Source organism: Azolla caroliniana, unplaced genomic scaffold (assembly GCF_043228905.1).
Source record: "Azolla caroliniana isolate FFs.n. ecotype wild unplaced genomic scaffold, voAzoCaro1.0.p SCAF_4, whole genome shotgun sequence".
Taxonomy (NCBI): domain Eukaryota; kingdom Viridiplantae; phylum Streptophyta; class Polypodiopsida; order Salviniales; family Salviniaceae; genus Azolla; species Azolla caroliniana.
This window is the reverse complement of record NW_028230439.1, coordinates 843,341-859,458: the sequence shown is the minus strand read 5'-3', so window position 1 is coordinate 859,458 and position 16,118 is coordinate 843,341. Positions and strand designations below refer to the sequence as shown.

General features: G+C 44.6%; 1 protein-coding gene across 1 annotated transcript; it reads right to left on the bottom strand.

Annotated features, from left to right (window-relative positions):
- Positions 1-11,416: 11,416 nt before the first annotated feature.
- On the bottom strand, positions 11,417-15,901 carry NEK4 (NIMA-related kinase 4). Its single transcript, XM_087318771.1, has 15 exons — positions 15,787-15,901; positions 15,447-15,583; positions 15,268-15,334; positions 15,128-15,193; positions 14,888-14,934; positions 14,756-14,801; positions 14,592-14,672; positions 14,472-14,514; positions 14,298-14,347; positions 14,132-14,213; positions 13,996-14,045; positions 13,810-13,883; positions 13,671-13,722; positions 12,966-13,505; positions 11,417-12,757 (listed from the first exon to the last, which is right to left on the bottom strand). Exons 2-15 carry the CDS (start codon positions 15,554-15,556, stop codon positions 11,861-11,863), a joined length of 2,205 nt encoding a protein of 734 aa, XP_087174897.1. The 5' UTR covers positions 15,557-15,583; positions 15,787-15,901; the 3' UTR covers positions 11,417-11,860.
- Positions 15,902-16,118: the final 217 nt, after the last annotated feature.

Genomic DNA, 16,118 nt, shown 5'->3' with positions numbered 1-16,118 from the left:
CTTGCGTACCGGCCCCGCCGGCTTCGTCCCGTCGTGGCCCGGACCGGGTCTCGTATCGTTGTGAGGGCCCGGTCGTCCCGGGTCTCCCCACCCGCTTCTCTTCTACCAGAGCCTCGTAGTTCTGGCAAGCGGCTTCCACGAAGCCCGTCCTTTCCTCGACCGGGTCGCTCCACCCGGTCATCTCCCGTACCCGTTTCTCCGCACGGTCCGATTCCTCCCCTTTAAGCCTTGCACCGGCAAGGCCTTCCAGCATCGTCGGCCAGAATCCGGCTCTGCTTTCCCTTCGGGCCTCGCCGCCCCCGACTCGAATGCCGGCCGACGCCGAGTAGTGGACGGTTTCCGCGTGTCGGGCCGCCGCCTCTTCCATCAACCTTTTCATACCACCCTTTCCGTCGTTTCGGCTCAGGGCCCTTCGGGTGTCGCTGGCATGCACCCGTCCTTCCCACAGGTACACCACCCTGTTCCTCAGCGCCTCCGCGAAGTCGCCGCAGTCCTTCCGAATGTGGCCGACTTCATCGCACCACATGCACCTGTTTCCTGCCGCCGGCCGTCGGTCACGAGCCGGTTCGCCTCCTTCCCTTCGGGCCTGCGCGATTTGGAGGTCCTTTATCGCCTTCGTCAATTCCTCCAGCGTCGCTCCTCCGGTTGAGCCTCTGACTACGCCGGTCGAAGCCGAACCGGTTTCCAACCACTCCCGGGTCTCTTCCTTGCGCACCTGTGGCGCTGGTTCGAGCTTCCTTGCTGCGACCGAGCCCGACCCGGTCGCCCCGTTATCCGCCCATTCTCGCCGTTTGTCGAAACGGCCACAGACCTTCCTGACAGCCGCCCAGTCGGTAGTGAGCCCGTCTTCGGTTTCCAGCAAGAGGCCCACTTGCTCCCGATCCCGCTCGTCGACCGACTTGACAAATAGCAAGACCCGGCTCGTGTTCAGGATGGTTCGGTCGAGCGCCGAAAGGCGCGCAAAGTTTTCCTCGAACTCCCGGAGGAGCGCCGACGCGTTTCTTCCCTTCCCCGGGGACTCCACCCATTCCATGAACCTTCGCTTCGAAAGCCGGAGCGCGTCGTCCAGCCCGTATTTCTCTAGGAGCCGACCTTCGAACTCCTCCCAGGTACGGCTCTCCGTCCGCACCTCGAGCACCTCCGCATGGATGCTTGGCATCGCCACTCGGGGAAATCCGGCAAGACGCCTTTCTTCCGGAATGTCCCGCATCAGCATCTCTGCACCGTAGGACGCCAAATACTTCGTGGCATCCTTCCCATCGAACCGGCCGATCGTGCCGACGACCGCCTCAATAGCTCTGTCGAGGGCACCGGTGCTCTCGCGCGCGTTTACAATCCGATCCACGGCCGAAGCCATGGCCTCTGCGAGATCCGACCCCCTCATCTTCTGCTCTTCTGCCGCCTCTTTCACGTCGGGTTCACCAAAGATGTCGAGATTTTACGCAAGTGCGTGTGGAAACGAGGCAGGACCGCGGGGGTCTCGAACCAAAGAGCAAGCGAGGGAGGAGAAAGGGAGAGAACCGGCTACGCAGGCCGGGGATACACAGGGACGCGGCCCTTCAGCACGGTGAACGCGAACAGACACCGACACAGACAGATGCGAATGACTAAATATGTGTATTAAGAAAAATGGCTAACACGACTACAACCCTCGACGGGGCACAGGTTGGTTACAACCGAACAGGCCGGCGAACAGATGCCGATGCCTGTTCACTTCGACGCACAAAGGGGCTGCCGGAAGCACTCGGGCGTTTCTCGAAACAGCGCGAGCCTCCTCGGAACCCTGCACAGAAAGCTATGGAGCTCAAGAAGGAAGGAAACAGAGAGAGAGAAGCGTCCAGAAACGGTCCGACAGCACTCCGTCCTCTCCGCGCGAGATACCTGCAACAGCTCTTTCCTGCTCTTATATAGCCCGACGAGCAGGCCGTCCTGTCAGCTTTATTCCCTGTCCCTTTCGAGCAGGGATCCGCTCCGTTCTTCACGCATCCGCGTAGTTACGCCGCCGACTCGTGCCGTCCCCTAGCTCGCGCGCGCGACCGAAAAGACTGTTCGCGCGGTCTTTGTCTCCACCTATGTTAGGGCCCGTTCCTGCCGATTACCCTCCTAACTCGCTTCTTCGTACTACTTGGAGCTTGCGCGCGTGAAGAACCGGTTCCCACGCCTAGGTGCGCCGATTCCGCCTATGGACGGTTTTCTTCACGACAACGTACCCGAGGAAGCGGAGGCGCATACTGTCAGAACCAAGGATAAAAGATAGAGTGATGGAAGAAGGATAGAGAAGAATGGATGTATAAGATAGAGAAAGAAAGAGAATGGATACAAGATATGTGATGAGAGCTAAAGACTGGTGTTGATTCGAATTGATTTGAGAATACATGTATGCGCTTATTTATAGGTTCCTATAGAATAGCTTAGAGATTTCTAGAATGTTCTAGAATGCTCTAGGACATTCTAGAACATTCTAGAATAATCTAGAGTTTTTACAATAATCAATGTAATACAAGAAGTAGCTTTCATTGTTTCATATAACAATAAGCTATCTTAATGGTTGACGTTTTCAAGTATGAATTACAAGGTTCGAGGTTCAAGTCCGGGTGACGCCATAATGGTCATGTGTTCATGACACTATCCCTCCTTCGAGAACGCCGAGTGGAAGTCGGCGTTAACATTGTTGGGCCGGGCTTGTTTGGATAGTGATGATGGAAGTCGTTGACCAGAGCTTCAGCATTACAAACGTTATCGATGGGTTCCCAAGTGCGATCACTCGGAGGATAACCAAGCCAATCAACTAGATAATAAAGCTTATTGCGCACAATCTTAGAATCGAGAATAGCAGCTACCTCGTATTCGGGGCCGTCCACAAGTTGTATAGAAGGAGGTGGTGGCACGACACGATCAGGAATTAAAGAGGTGTGGCAAGGTTCCAAAAGAGAGCTATGAAAGACAGGGTGAAGCCGCATATGTGCAGGAAGGTTAAGACGAAATGTTGCATCATTAATCTGCGCCGTGATAACAAAAGGACCTAAGCGTTGATAGTCAAGCTTAGCACACGGTCGGGTAGTCTTGATGTGACGACGAAGCAACCATACACGGTCACCAACCTTAAACGGAGACTTAAGACGATGTCGATCGGCATTGGTCTTATGGTGTGCTTGCACTTTCTGAAGATGTGACGATAACTCGAACTGGATTTGTTGTAGTCGGTGGAGGTGATGCGCCGCACTAGGGTTTCGTGACACCTCGGGAAGATCCAGTATACACCATCGAGGGTGGTTGCCGGTGTAGGCAAAGAAAGGTGTAACTTTGGTAGAAGAGTGGACCGTGTTGTTGTATGCAAACTCAGCAAGATGTAAAATTTTACTCCAATCATCTTGTTGATAAGTAATGAAACATCGAAGATATTGCTCGAGCGTTTGATTTGTGCGCTCTGTTTGTCCGTCAGTTTGTGGATGATAAGCCGAAGAGAGTTTGCAAGAGATTTTGAGGCCTGCCCATAGGTGCTTCCAAAAGTGTGAGATAAATTGAGAACCTCGATCACTAATAATATCATTCGGGAGACCATGATGGCGAAACACTTCACGCATAATGAGATCTGCAGTTTCTTCACTATTGATGGTCTTTACACATGGTACAAAATGTGCCATCTTGGTGAACCGATCCACTACTGTTAAAATAGTATCAAAGCCTTTGGAAGGTGGCAAATCTGTAATGAAATCCATAGAAATAGACTGCCATGGCTTGTTGGGAGGGGGTAATGGTTGTAGTAAGCCATAAGGGTGATGCTGGGGTATTTTGGCGCGACAGCAGGTGTCACAAGTGCGAACATAATCTTCGACAAATTTTTGCAAGTGAGGCCACCAAAACGAACGTTTCACCAGCTCAATGGTCTTGGAAATACCAAAATGTCCAGCCATGGGGGCATCATGACAATGTTCCAACACTTGAAGTCGGGGTGATCCGTCGGGGACGTAAAGGAGATTCTTGTAGAAGAGTAAACCATCTTGCCACTTGAAGTCCTTATAATGTTGAGATGACCCTGGCAATGTGGAGCAAGATGGACGACTTGAACCACAGTGGGCTAAGACATCCTTAGCAAAATCATCCGAATGAAGTTGTTGCCAAATAGTGTCAAGAAGGGTAGAATCAAGTGGTGTGGCATAAATTGTTGTTACCTGTAGCTTTGATGGCCCGAGGAGAGTTTGCTTTTGATTGTCAAAGGCCGGATCTCCAGGTCGAAGTGCTAGATACGAACGCCGAGACAGAGCATCTGCTTTCCCTTGTTGTTTTCCGGGGCGAAAAATGATCTTGAAATCGAAACGCGTTAGAAATTGGGCCCACCGAGCTTGTCGTCTATTTAATACTCGAGCTGTTTGAAAATATGTGAGATTTTTGTGATCACTATAAATGATAATCTGATAAGGGGATCCTTCTAGAAAATGACGCCATTGCTCGAATGAGTCGAACACAGCTAGTAACTCCTTGTCATGCACCTCATAGTTTATCTCCGAAACAGTAAACTTTCTCGAGTGAAACGCGACTGGATGTATCTGCCCGTCCTCGCCTGGTTGCGATAGGATACTCCCCAATGCAAAGTCTGATGCATCCGCCTCAATAGTAAATGGCTTTTCAGGATCAATATGTGCTAGGATGGGTGCTGATGTGAATGCCTCTTTTAGTTGCGTAAAAGCCTTGTCCGCTTCGATACTCCAAAAAAATGCTTGATTTTTCTTGGTGAGTTGAGTAAGGGGCAACACAATGCTTGAATAATTATGTATGAATTTGCGATAGAAGTTCGCAAATCCGAGGAAACACTGGACATCCCGAACTGAGCATGGGGGTTTCCATTCCAATATTGTTTGGACTTTTGCCGGGTCCATGAAAACACCCTGGGATGAAATAGTGTATCCCAAAAATTCGACTTGTTTGCAATCAAAACTGCATTTCTCAAGTTTGGCGTAAAGACCATACTTCCTTAGGCGTTCAAGTACTTGCCGCACATGTATATCATGCTCCCCCTGTGTTTTAGAGTAAATCAATAGATCATCTAGGTAGATGATTAGAAAAATATCCAAGAAATCCCGGAAGATGTCATTTGCCATATGTTGAAATACGGCAGGTGCATTTGTGAGCCCGAAAGGCATGACTGTATACTCGAAATGACCATACCAAGTACGAAATGTTGTTTTCCACTCATCTCCTGGCCGAATTCGAACAAGATTATATGCACCCCTTACATCAATTTTGGTAAAATGCTTTGCCCCACCAATGCGTTCTAAGAGATTGGAGATTAAAGGTAAAGCATACCTATTCCTTATGGTGACTTTATTTAAGCCTCGATAGTCCACGACCAAACGAAGGGAGCCGTCCTTTTTCTTCACAAAAAAGATAGGAGCACCAGCTGGAGACTTTGAATGTCGAATAAACCCATGTGCAAGATTTTCCTCGATGTATTCTCGAAGAACCTCAAGCTCAGTGGGTGATAAATTGTAAATCGGACCCCACGGAGGCTCTTTTCCTGGTTGGAGATCAATAGGACAGTCGTACGGCCGATGCTTTGGAAGAACACTAGCTTTGACTTTGTCAAAAACATTAGCATAGTCTTGATATTTTTTGGGAATTTGGATGTCTGAATTCCCTTAAGTGACACTAGAAGGTGTCACTGATACTGCAAATAAGAAAAGGTCCTCCTTGCCTCCCACTTGGTGCAATTGTTGCAATGTGATGGCTGAAATTTGATGAGAAGGATATGGTGCATCGGTAGAACTATATACTTTGGGAGGATAATCCCGAGTTCGATCCTTGACAATGATATTTTTTGCTAAAGGGCACCTAATTTCTCGCTTCCTCCAATCGATTCTAGGGTTATGTAGCTCGAACCATGGCAAACCGAGGACAATTGGATGCTCAGGACTACGGATTATGTTAAAGGAAACTACACATCCTAAATCACCCAAGAGTATGTGTATTGGCTCAGACTCTTCAAATATCTTCCCGGAAGCTATGGGGCGTCCATCAATCACTACTACGGAAACTGGACAAGGAAGTGTATGCAAGGATATTTGGTGTTTTTGGGCAAAATCTCTATGATAATCCATGAAACAAGAATTGGCTCCAGTATCTAAGAGGGCTTGGACTTGAAGTTGACAACTGGGTGTCCTAACTTGTACTAGGGCTGAGAAGACTCTACTAACATGCTTGGAAGAAATGGAACCCACACCAGGTTGTACATATCTAGGGTTGTCCAACCAAATGGCTCCTATTTTGGCCGGACTTATTCGTTTGACTCCTCTTCTAATTGGCTTAGGACTTCAAATTTATTGGACAAGGGTGGATTATTCATAATATTAGATTCACTAACTACTTCTAAAATGTTGGACTCATTTTTATTGTCATAGTGAATTTGATTTACCTGACGTCTCGGCCTACGGGAGCAATGAATGGCTATATGTCCTGGACCTCCACAATATAAGCACAGATGGTTTGCTCGACGACGTTGCTTCTCTTCGTCTGACAACGGTCCTCGTCGTTGAGTCATATCAATCTCCATGGGTGTAGGACTATCCATTGGGACTGGACTACGTGTTTGCCTTGGAGTTGGAGCAGGGCTATACATTTGCCTTGGGGATGATTGCGCCGTTACTAATGCATAAGTTGGTGTGAATCTAGATCTTGTTATTTGTTGTTGTCGCTCACATCGACGCTCAAAAAGGCGATTATCACACCGTATTGCTCGACTAATAGCTTCTGTAAGTGACCTTGGATCCTCGGGGAAGGTAAGAAGTAAGTCTTTGACATCACTACGAAGGCCTGAACGGAATTGCTCCATTAGGGCTTGTTCATCCCAAGGAATATCGCTTGCGATGAGACGGAAATTGGCAGCATATGTTGAAGCTGGTTGATCACCTTGACGAAGTGTACGAATCTTGTTGATAACTGTTCTCGCCCCATCAGTATCTCCGAAACAAGCCTTAAATTCCTTGATAAATTCCTCGAAATTATTTAGTAGAGGAGAATTGGTCTCTAGCAATGGAGCAAACCACGACAACGCTATGCCAGTCAATAAAGTGCCCACTAGCCTGACTCGTGATGCATCTGTTGGATAACGTGCGGGATGCATTTGAATCACCAACCGTACTTGATTCAAAAAACCTCAGAAATGCGCCCTCAACCCATCAAATTTAGCTGGGAGGCTAATTTTTGGCTCCTTGATAAGTCCCTGACCTTCAACCCTTTGTTGTTGTAACACGACGATTGTCGACTCTAACTGTTGCACTCGCCGCGTGAACTCCTCTTGTTGTTGTTGCTTCTCTATAGTAACCTTTTGTAGATCCCCAAGTAGACGTTGATTCTCTACTTCAAGAGATGCGAACTTGGATTTAAGGTTCTCCATTTCTGCAACAAGGGTGAGATATTCTTCTAAGTTAATGGCAGCCATGGTTTCAGGATGGTTACAAAGGAGGATAAGAGAGAGAGAGAGAGAGAGAGAGAGAGAGAGAGAATTCGAATCAAACTGTCAGAACCAAGGATAAAAGATAGAGTGATGGAAGAAGGATAGAGAAGAATGGATGTATAAGATAGAGAAAGAAAGAGAATGGATACATTGAGATATGTAATGAGAGCTAAAGACTGGTGTTGATTCGAATTGATTTGAGAATACATGTATGCGCTTATTTATAGGTTCCTATAGAATAGCTTAGAGATTTCTAGAATGTTCTAGAATGTTCTAGACCTAGAATGCTCTAGGACATTCTAGAACATTCTAGAATAATCTAGAGTTTTTACAATAATCAATGTAATACAAGAAGTAGCTTTTATTGTTTCATATAACAATAAACTATCTTAATGGTTGAGGTTTTCAAGTATGAATTACAAGGTTCGAGGTTCAAGTCCGGGTGACGCCATAATGGTCATGTGTTCATGACACATACTACCCCATCGACACTTCTTCCATTGCAGCTGCAATTGATAGCGTTGAACACAAGTGAGAACCTCCCGAAGGGCTTGAAGGTGTTCCGCCCAAGTGCTCGCATGTATCAGAATATCGTCTAGATAGACGATGACGTCGCGGCGGGTGATGAGATCATTGAAGATGGCGTTAGCCATTCGCTAGAATGTGTTGCCAACATCGGATAGGCCGAAGGGCATCTGCGTGAACTGAAAAATGCCTTTCCCAGTGCGGAATGCAGTTTTGTGGGCATCTTTATGATTCATAGGGATTTGCCAATATCCCGAGGCCAGATCGAGGGAGGTGAAGTATTTTGATTTGTCGAGCTAGTCGAGGAGGTCGTTGATACGAGGGAGAGGATATCGGTCATGGGTGGTGACATTGTTTAGTTGTCGGAAGTCGACACAAAAACGGTAAGAGTCATCCCCTTTCTTTACCATGTGTGGCTCCGAGATCCACTCGCTCTTGGAAGGTGTGATAATCCCCTGTTGTAGCATAGTTTTGACGGCGTTGTCGATGCGCTCGTGGTCGAGAGGCGAGCGACGTCAGGGAGCTACGTTGATGGGGCGGGCATTGCCTGTAGGAATCGTGTGGTGGATCGGAAAACGAACCGAGGGAGGTTTTGTAGATGGTGTAGATAGCGAGGGAAAGGTCGCTAGGAGCCGTCGGATGTCGTGGATGCGCTTTGTCGGTGATACCAAGTACTGTGTGTTGCTGATGTGGGTGGTATCTCGCGGAGTAGTGAAGAGCGCGATCGGAAGGTGATTGGGGAGGATGAGCTGTTGTGAGGAGAAATCGAGACAGGCTCGACTATGGAGGAACCAATCACAGCCCTGGGTGATTGGGAACAACTGGCGCTGGAGGACGTAGAAACGATGTTGGATCTGGGCGGAACTGATGGTGAGTATGCACATGACTTGCGTATGTGAGTGGTACAAACGTTGTTGGTCGCCGAAGAGGATTTTAATGGGCGGTGCGTGGCTCGTGGGAAGTTGTAATTGGGTGACTACATCTGCGTTGATGGAAGAGATGTTGTTGTCGGAGTTGAGGAGAACTTCTTGGGTCGTGTGCTAGAGGCGGGCAATTGTGGTACAAACGAGCGAAGTTGATGACGTGGAGGCGTGGACATGCGGGATCGGCTCGATCGTGGTATAAACGGGAGAAGTTGATGACGTGGAGGCGTGGACGTGCGGGGGCAGCTCGATCGTGGGAGAAACGAGAGAAGTTGATGACGTGGAGGCGTGGACGTGCGGGGGTAGCTCTCCTTGCGGCACCCCGTTGTCGTGGCGTGGCTCGCCTAGAAGCGTAGCGTTGCGTAGACAAAAGATATCGTGAAAGTGAGGAAGGAATCACTGGGATTATGGACGGAAGAGACGAAAGAGTAGAGATAGATAAATAGTGATCAACAAGATATGACAAGATAAGATATAGAATGATATTTGAAGCAATAAAAGAGATTTATAATTATTTGATGAAAGAGTTGCAAAAGTGGTTGTACACGTCGTTGAACCTCCGAACTTTGTCTTGCAAGGTAATCGCTCTTCTCTTTCTTGATCGTAGACCACTACAATCTTCACTTCAATATTTTGATGAAGATAAGGCTCGAACCGCCTCCCTCTTGTTGAGAGTTGACCACCACGACCGCCAAGCTAGAGCTCCCTTTATGTTAAACTTTTTCCCTTCTTTATCTATTTTTATGGTATCTCTTATGTAATACATAATTTGATTGATATCTCATACATATCTCCCTTTGATCTTCTCTTTCACCATTTAAATAGGTGCCCCCATGCATATGATGCATTGGAGGGTACAAGCCATGCATGTAGTGCATGAAATGCATGTGATACATGATCGCCATTTGGCGTTCATGCATTACATGTGATGCATGATAAACATCTCACTCATTTGAGCTTTTATATATGAAACAATATATGCAATAAGAATAATGATAAAGAGAAAGGGCCTAGCATAATGGTAGGTGTGTTGACTTTGGTGTAAGAGGTTGTGGGTTTGAGTCTCAAAATACTATTGAATACAACATACAACTTTATTTTTATATCATGAAGCAAATCCTTTATGTAATATAAAGTATATATAAAGTATGATTTATTTTATGTATATTACTAGTATAGAGTAAATGGTAAGATTTGAGAGTCATAGGGTGGGGTTATTGGTTCAAGTCCTCTCTTGTTCGTGTAATATAATATATTTATCTATATATATATATATATTATTTTTCTTTACATATATATAATATTATCATATGTGTTGTTAATATTATCTTTATATATAAAACATTATCAAATGTTATTTTAGTTACGTATTTATCTTATTGTAGACTTTTAATGTGAAGCTTTCGTACTTCACGACACCGTGCATTAGTTTTCCAGGAGCTTAGAGAGGGAGGCAAGGTCGGCTAATTGGACGTTCTGCTTCTGTTGGTGATTTTGCCACTTTCGGCAATGACGCCGAATGTGGCCATAGTTGTTGCAGTAGAAACATTTGGGGCGTCCCTGGTTGTCTCGTTCGGGCAATGCACGCTTGGCGCGTAATTGCGAGTTCTGGACGTCGATGTCCATGGGAGTGGCAGCTGGCATAGTGTTGTATGATTGTGACTGAGATTACCTGGTGTGTGCATGTCGTGCGCATCTACAGCTTCGATGCGTTGGGCGGTGAGGATGGCTTCGTGTAGTGTCGTCGGGCCTTGATCGCGTACACGACGGCGGAGGTCATGTCGGATACGCGGCGGCCAGAAGAAAAACAACTTCATGTCTTCCGACATGTTAGCGTCAGCCCGGCGTAAGGTCTGCACAATCGAGTTGTCATGCACCATTGTTTTAGTCTCACACATCTCTTGTGATTTTGTTGGCTTTCCACATTGCATATCCTCTTCTAACTTGCATTGGGAATTATAATTTCAGCAATGCACATAGAGAATTATAACTTGCATTATAACTTTAATTTGTCCATTATAACTTGCATTATAACTTGCATATTCTAACTTTAATTTGTCCATTATAACTTGCACCAATGCACATCCTCTTCTAGAGTTTAAACTCAGTAATTTGTATGCCCATGGTGGGGATAAGAGTGGGTATAGGTGAGGCAGATCCAAGGTGATGGTTAAAACCCTTTCAAACGTCAATATGCAAGAAAACTATGAATTTCAGTTGAACCAAACCCTTCAATCACTAAAACCAAATCATTGAACACAATCTTTAGTGTGAAAAAGTCTGGAAATGAGCTCTTAGAATGCCAAATATCCACCAATGATATCTCTAGACAGGGCACTGCACCAGATCATTAGAAGACTGCTATGATTCATTGTTCATGGAATTTTGACTATTGCTTGTTCTAGAGTTTCCATCAGACAATGATTGGAATCAAACAATGTAGATCATGTAGCATGACAACACAAAGTCAAGTATGAGCAGGTTACAAACAGAGAGGTGGGAGTTTTCTATCAGCAAAGCCCAGAAATCGAAAGGTGCTTACTTGATAGTGTTTTAACTAAAATTGTGACAACGCTTCAATGCATATTGATCAACTAATTCTCATGTTACAATCATGGTTATCAACTGGTCTCCTACATAAAGAGCACAAGCAGCAAAATCAAACATACCCCCCCCCAAAAAAAAATAAACAGAGGAGTCCAACCATGTCCCATAACCAATGCCTGCCTAAAAGGATCATTTCTCTTTGGGGATGAGACAAACAGCCCTTCTCCATCACTGAGAAAAATGGAATTGTCAGGATGTATGCCACTTTGCACAACTCACTTCAGCAAAGGAAGCTTGACGGATTGATCGTAGCTCCTGAAGCAGCACAACAGCACCATGCATGTCCAAATGAATCTTTATTAATAATATTACATGAGTAATTCTTTTTGTTGTAAACTGATCTGTCTCCAAGGCTTCAGTTTTTTATAAGCTTCAGATCTTTCAAGCTCTTGGTGAGCCAGATGGCTGTCTCTCTGGGTGACACTTTACCTCTCCCAAAAGGCTTCAACACAACAGCCAGTTCATCTACTCTTTGCTGCTGAAGCAGCTCTGCACTGAGCTCCAGTAAGCCCTCCAGAGCTTCAGCCCGTGCACGGAAGGAGCTTCGATCGAACACCTCTTTACTCCTATCGTTCTCACATAACTTCGAATGTGGTGGATCATCTGAATAGCACAAGCCATTGCTTGTGGACAACTTACTCAGCTCATACCTATGATCTAAGCCCATTTCGGTGGCACTTTTAATGCAAGGAAGGTCTTCATCTTTTACCTCTTCTGATCCAAACCTCAGTGTTCTGTGCCTTATCACATGTATCACATCGTTATATGGAGCAGAAGAATTTGGTATATCAGAGACCTGCTTTTTGTGCTTGCTAGAACTCATTCTTACAGGAGGTGTATCCTCTGTAGTAAGAGAGAACGGCGGTATTGAATCAAGTCGAGGAGCATTGACAGAAACATGGGGGGATATATTTTCAGCTCCTCTTTTCTGAACGACACTCACAACCTGCTTAAGTGTACGCTCATCCTTTTTGGTGGTGCATTTGAGGCTAAGGGCACCTAGCCTTCCTGCTTTCGGTGTAACATTTGATAGAGTTCGCAAGTTGTCGTTAAGAGGGGTCCGTCTAATCTTGGGAGTGCCACACTTAGGTTTAGATGTGTTGATGGTGGGGGAGGTTCCTCCTTTGGCAGGAAGTGGCAAGGAGGCCCTTCTGGTTGAACCTATCTCAACACCTCTCTGCTTTGCCACATGTACCCTCTCATCTTGATCATCTCTTGAAGCCTTCACCCTAAAAAGGGCCTCTCCAGGGAGCTGGCATAAGCATAACAAAGTTTGTAGTTTAATTTTATCAGCTGATATAACGTCAGTCAGAAGAAAACTACATTCATTCTCATGCATCTTCACTGCACAATAACCAGAGCATTTAAACAGTAACAAATGTGCTTTGTGAAATGCATAGTGCTTGTGAACTGTGAGCTGTTAAAATGAAAATGAAACAGTTTCTGTAAAGGTGGGTTACCGATTGCCTCCCTTTCTGAACGCTGGTGGCAGGACTGGGTTTTATCCGAGGGCTATGAATCCGAGTGGTTCCATTCAACACCACACGAGGAGTCTCTCCACCTCTTCCTCTACACTTGGAAAAACTAGGAGGAACCTTGGGTGTTACTTTGCCTAGCCCCTCACCTTTTCCTTTAAGATTATCTCCAGGAGTACATATCTCTCCCATCCACTCCATGCTATTGAGCATGCCTGTAGCAGTTGCCATGGAAGAATGGCTTTCACTCATTGTTCCAGATGTATCATTCTCATCATAGAATAATGGCCAATCGCAAGGCTCGATTTTATTGATATCAATATGTTGATTGGAATCCATGAGAGGATCTCTGGAATCATAAAGTCTAGTCGTTTCATGCATGTGGTTATTGTAGATATTATCATCACCACTGATATTGTCATTCAGATGAATTTGTCTCAATGGATCTCTGAGACAAAAATATGATTGGGTTTGGAACTGCTTGGCGTAAGCTTGTAAATGAGGATGCTTGAGTAGTTCAGAAGCCTGCAAATGTAGGAAATGATTGTTGATGAGTGTGCTTCAGCCATTTCAAAAGCATGCATGCAGAGTGAAATGTATTTCACAAGCTATGGTGATGTTCATAAGGGAAAAAACAAAGAACAAAGCAGGCAGGCAAGCATGACAATATTTGGCATAATTAACACTTACACTCGGTCTACTATCAGGATTCTTTCGGAGCATACTCTTGATTATTCCTTTCCTATTGCAGTTGCAAAGAATAGCAATGTAAGTACTACCTATAAATGTATGAATCTTCTAGATGAGTTATAATAAGTGTTACACTTACAAAGGTGCAGAATACATGGAAGGTAAAGGCCCAAGTGATGAATTGCTTATCTTGCTTACCAAACCCTGCATATCCTGCAAAGATACTCACCCAAACTCATGCCTCATCAAATTCTACCCTTACATGTAAGTATTCAAGAAATATGTCCATGAGAACAGCAACAAAAAACAATCACCATTTACTTACAAATGCTTTGAAAGCTGGCTTGTGTGCAGTCATTTCATACATGCAACACCCTATAAGAGACAGGGTTGAAGAATGAAGGTTTAATAAAGAATATTGATATAAAACAAATACAAACTTTAAACGACATAAACCCTACCTAGGGACCAAATGTCTGACTTATATCCATAAGGAGTATCTGCGAGAAGCTCTGGGCACATGTAATTTGGAGTCCCTACAACCTGTCAGCACATAAGAATAAATAAATGTACAGCTTCGTAAACACTCCTCATCATAGCATATTTCTACATAGATCTATCACGTACCGACGAAGTAAGACCATCTGCATTCAACATTTTCGCTAATCCAAAGTCTCCTGTAACACAATGTTTAAGAATTTAGCGCACACACAACCCCGAAGCCCTCGTAACTGATAAGTTTACTATTCTATAAGGTTCACTAGCCAAAATGCAGCTGTGAGTCCAGTTATGTCATCATACCAAGCCTGATATCATGCTCTTTTGTCAAAAAGATGTTTGAACACTGATAAGACATGAAGGAAATCGTTAGAATAAATGAGCAATCACTCTCTAGAAATGCAAAAAATGAGATATACACACCTTAAGATCACGATGGAGGATGTGATTAGAATGAAGGTGATCCACAGCAAGGAGGATTTGCGTTAACCATTTGCACAATCTCTGCAAAGAAAACAGATGGAGATTTAACCATTGCAAGCAATAAAACATACTTAGAAACAACAAAATATATTATTTTGTGACACCTCTTCTGAGAAATAAACTCCGTTAGACTTCTTGATTAAATTGGCCCTGCAATCCACTCATGAAACGGATTTTATTGAACAGAGGTCCATCAGTATGTGTAACACAAAAGTCAAAAAGCCTATACAACATACATGTCTCCGCCATCACAACATGCAAGCACAATGCACACATAACAGCCCTGCACAGAGAAGCAACAGAAACACTCATCAGCTGATCCTTTAGAGACATATCCGCTCCTTCATCAACTTAAAGACAACAACAAAATCAATATTTCAAATACATGGAAACCTAATTCTTTGGCTGAGTCTCCACATGCTTTAAGGGTCATGAATTTATTTGTTTAACAGAAACAAACAGTAAAGCTGCCTCACCTTCTCTACCCACGATTCTTTGTATTCCACAATATAAGGATGGACAACTTTTGATATTAAGGCCATCTGCAATTACATTGAAATAGAAATCAGGAAGTGCAGATGAAGATTTGAAATAGTTTCTGTTTCTTCTCTTATACCTCTTGATGAGCTGATCTGCGGCATCTATCAGTCTGTCGAGCAAGGCGTATCTTCTTCAGGACATACCTAAAACAGCATAAAGAGTTCCTTCATATGGAGAGTGGGAATTCTGGAAGCATGAAATGATGGCCCGTGAAGCCGAAAAAACAGAAAAAAATGAAGGGTTTTCTTCTCTTACTTCTTCTTCTCGAGCTTGTGGTACACAAGGATGGCAGACCCAAATGCCCCTCTTCCAATTTGCCCCATCACCTCGTATTGATCCATTCTAGAGGACCCTGATTCTTTCATTCTTGAAGCCTGATTGATCTGATCGTTCTGGAATAGGATTCCAAAGCAGCATGTTATATGTTATTGCCATTAATTTCTTACCACGAACATTGAGGAGCAGAGAAAGACATTATTGAGAAAATAAGAAGAAGAAACACGCACAAGTACACGTTCTGATTTGATCTGAATGTACCGAATGTCTGCTTAAAATGCTTAAATTTTGGGAGGCACAGAGATGGGGTTATGTTTACCTTCGAGGAATTTGCAGAGGCTGTTGGTGGTGGAATTCTGATTTAAAGATCGATAGATGAGAATCTCAGGGAAGGGGAATTGAAAATTCAGTGGAAGTTCATCTTCTCTGAGAGAGAATCAGAGGAACAGAAAAAAAGAACAGAGAGGAACAGAGTAAAAGAGGGGGTGTTTAGGGGAGAGAGAAATTCAAGCAAATTTATTTTTGAATTTTTAAACTTTTTAATTTCCCCCCATTTTTTGTCTCTTTCTTTCCTTCCATGTCCTTTTTTTTTGTCTTACTCAATAATATTACTACATACATGCATATACATATGATGTATGTGTGTGTGTG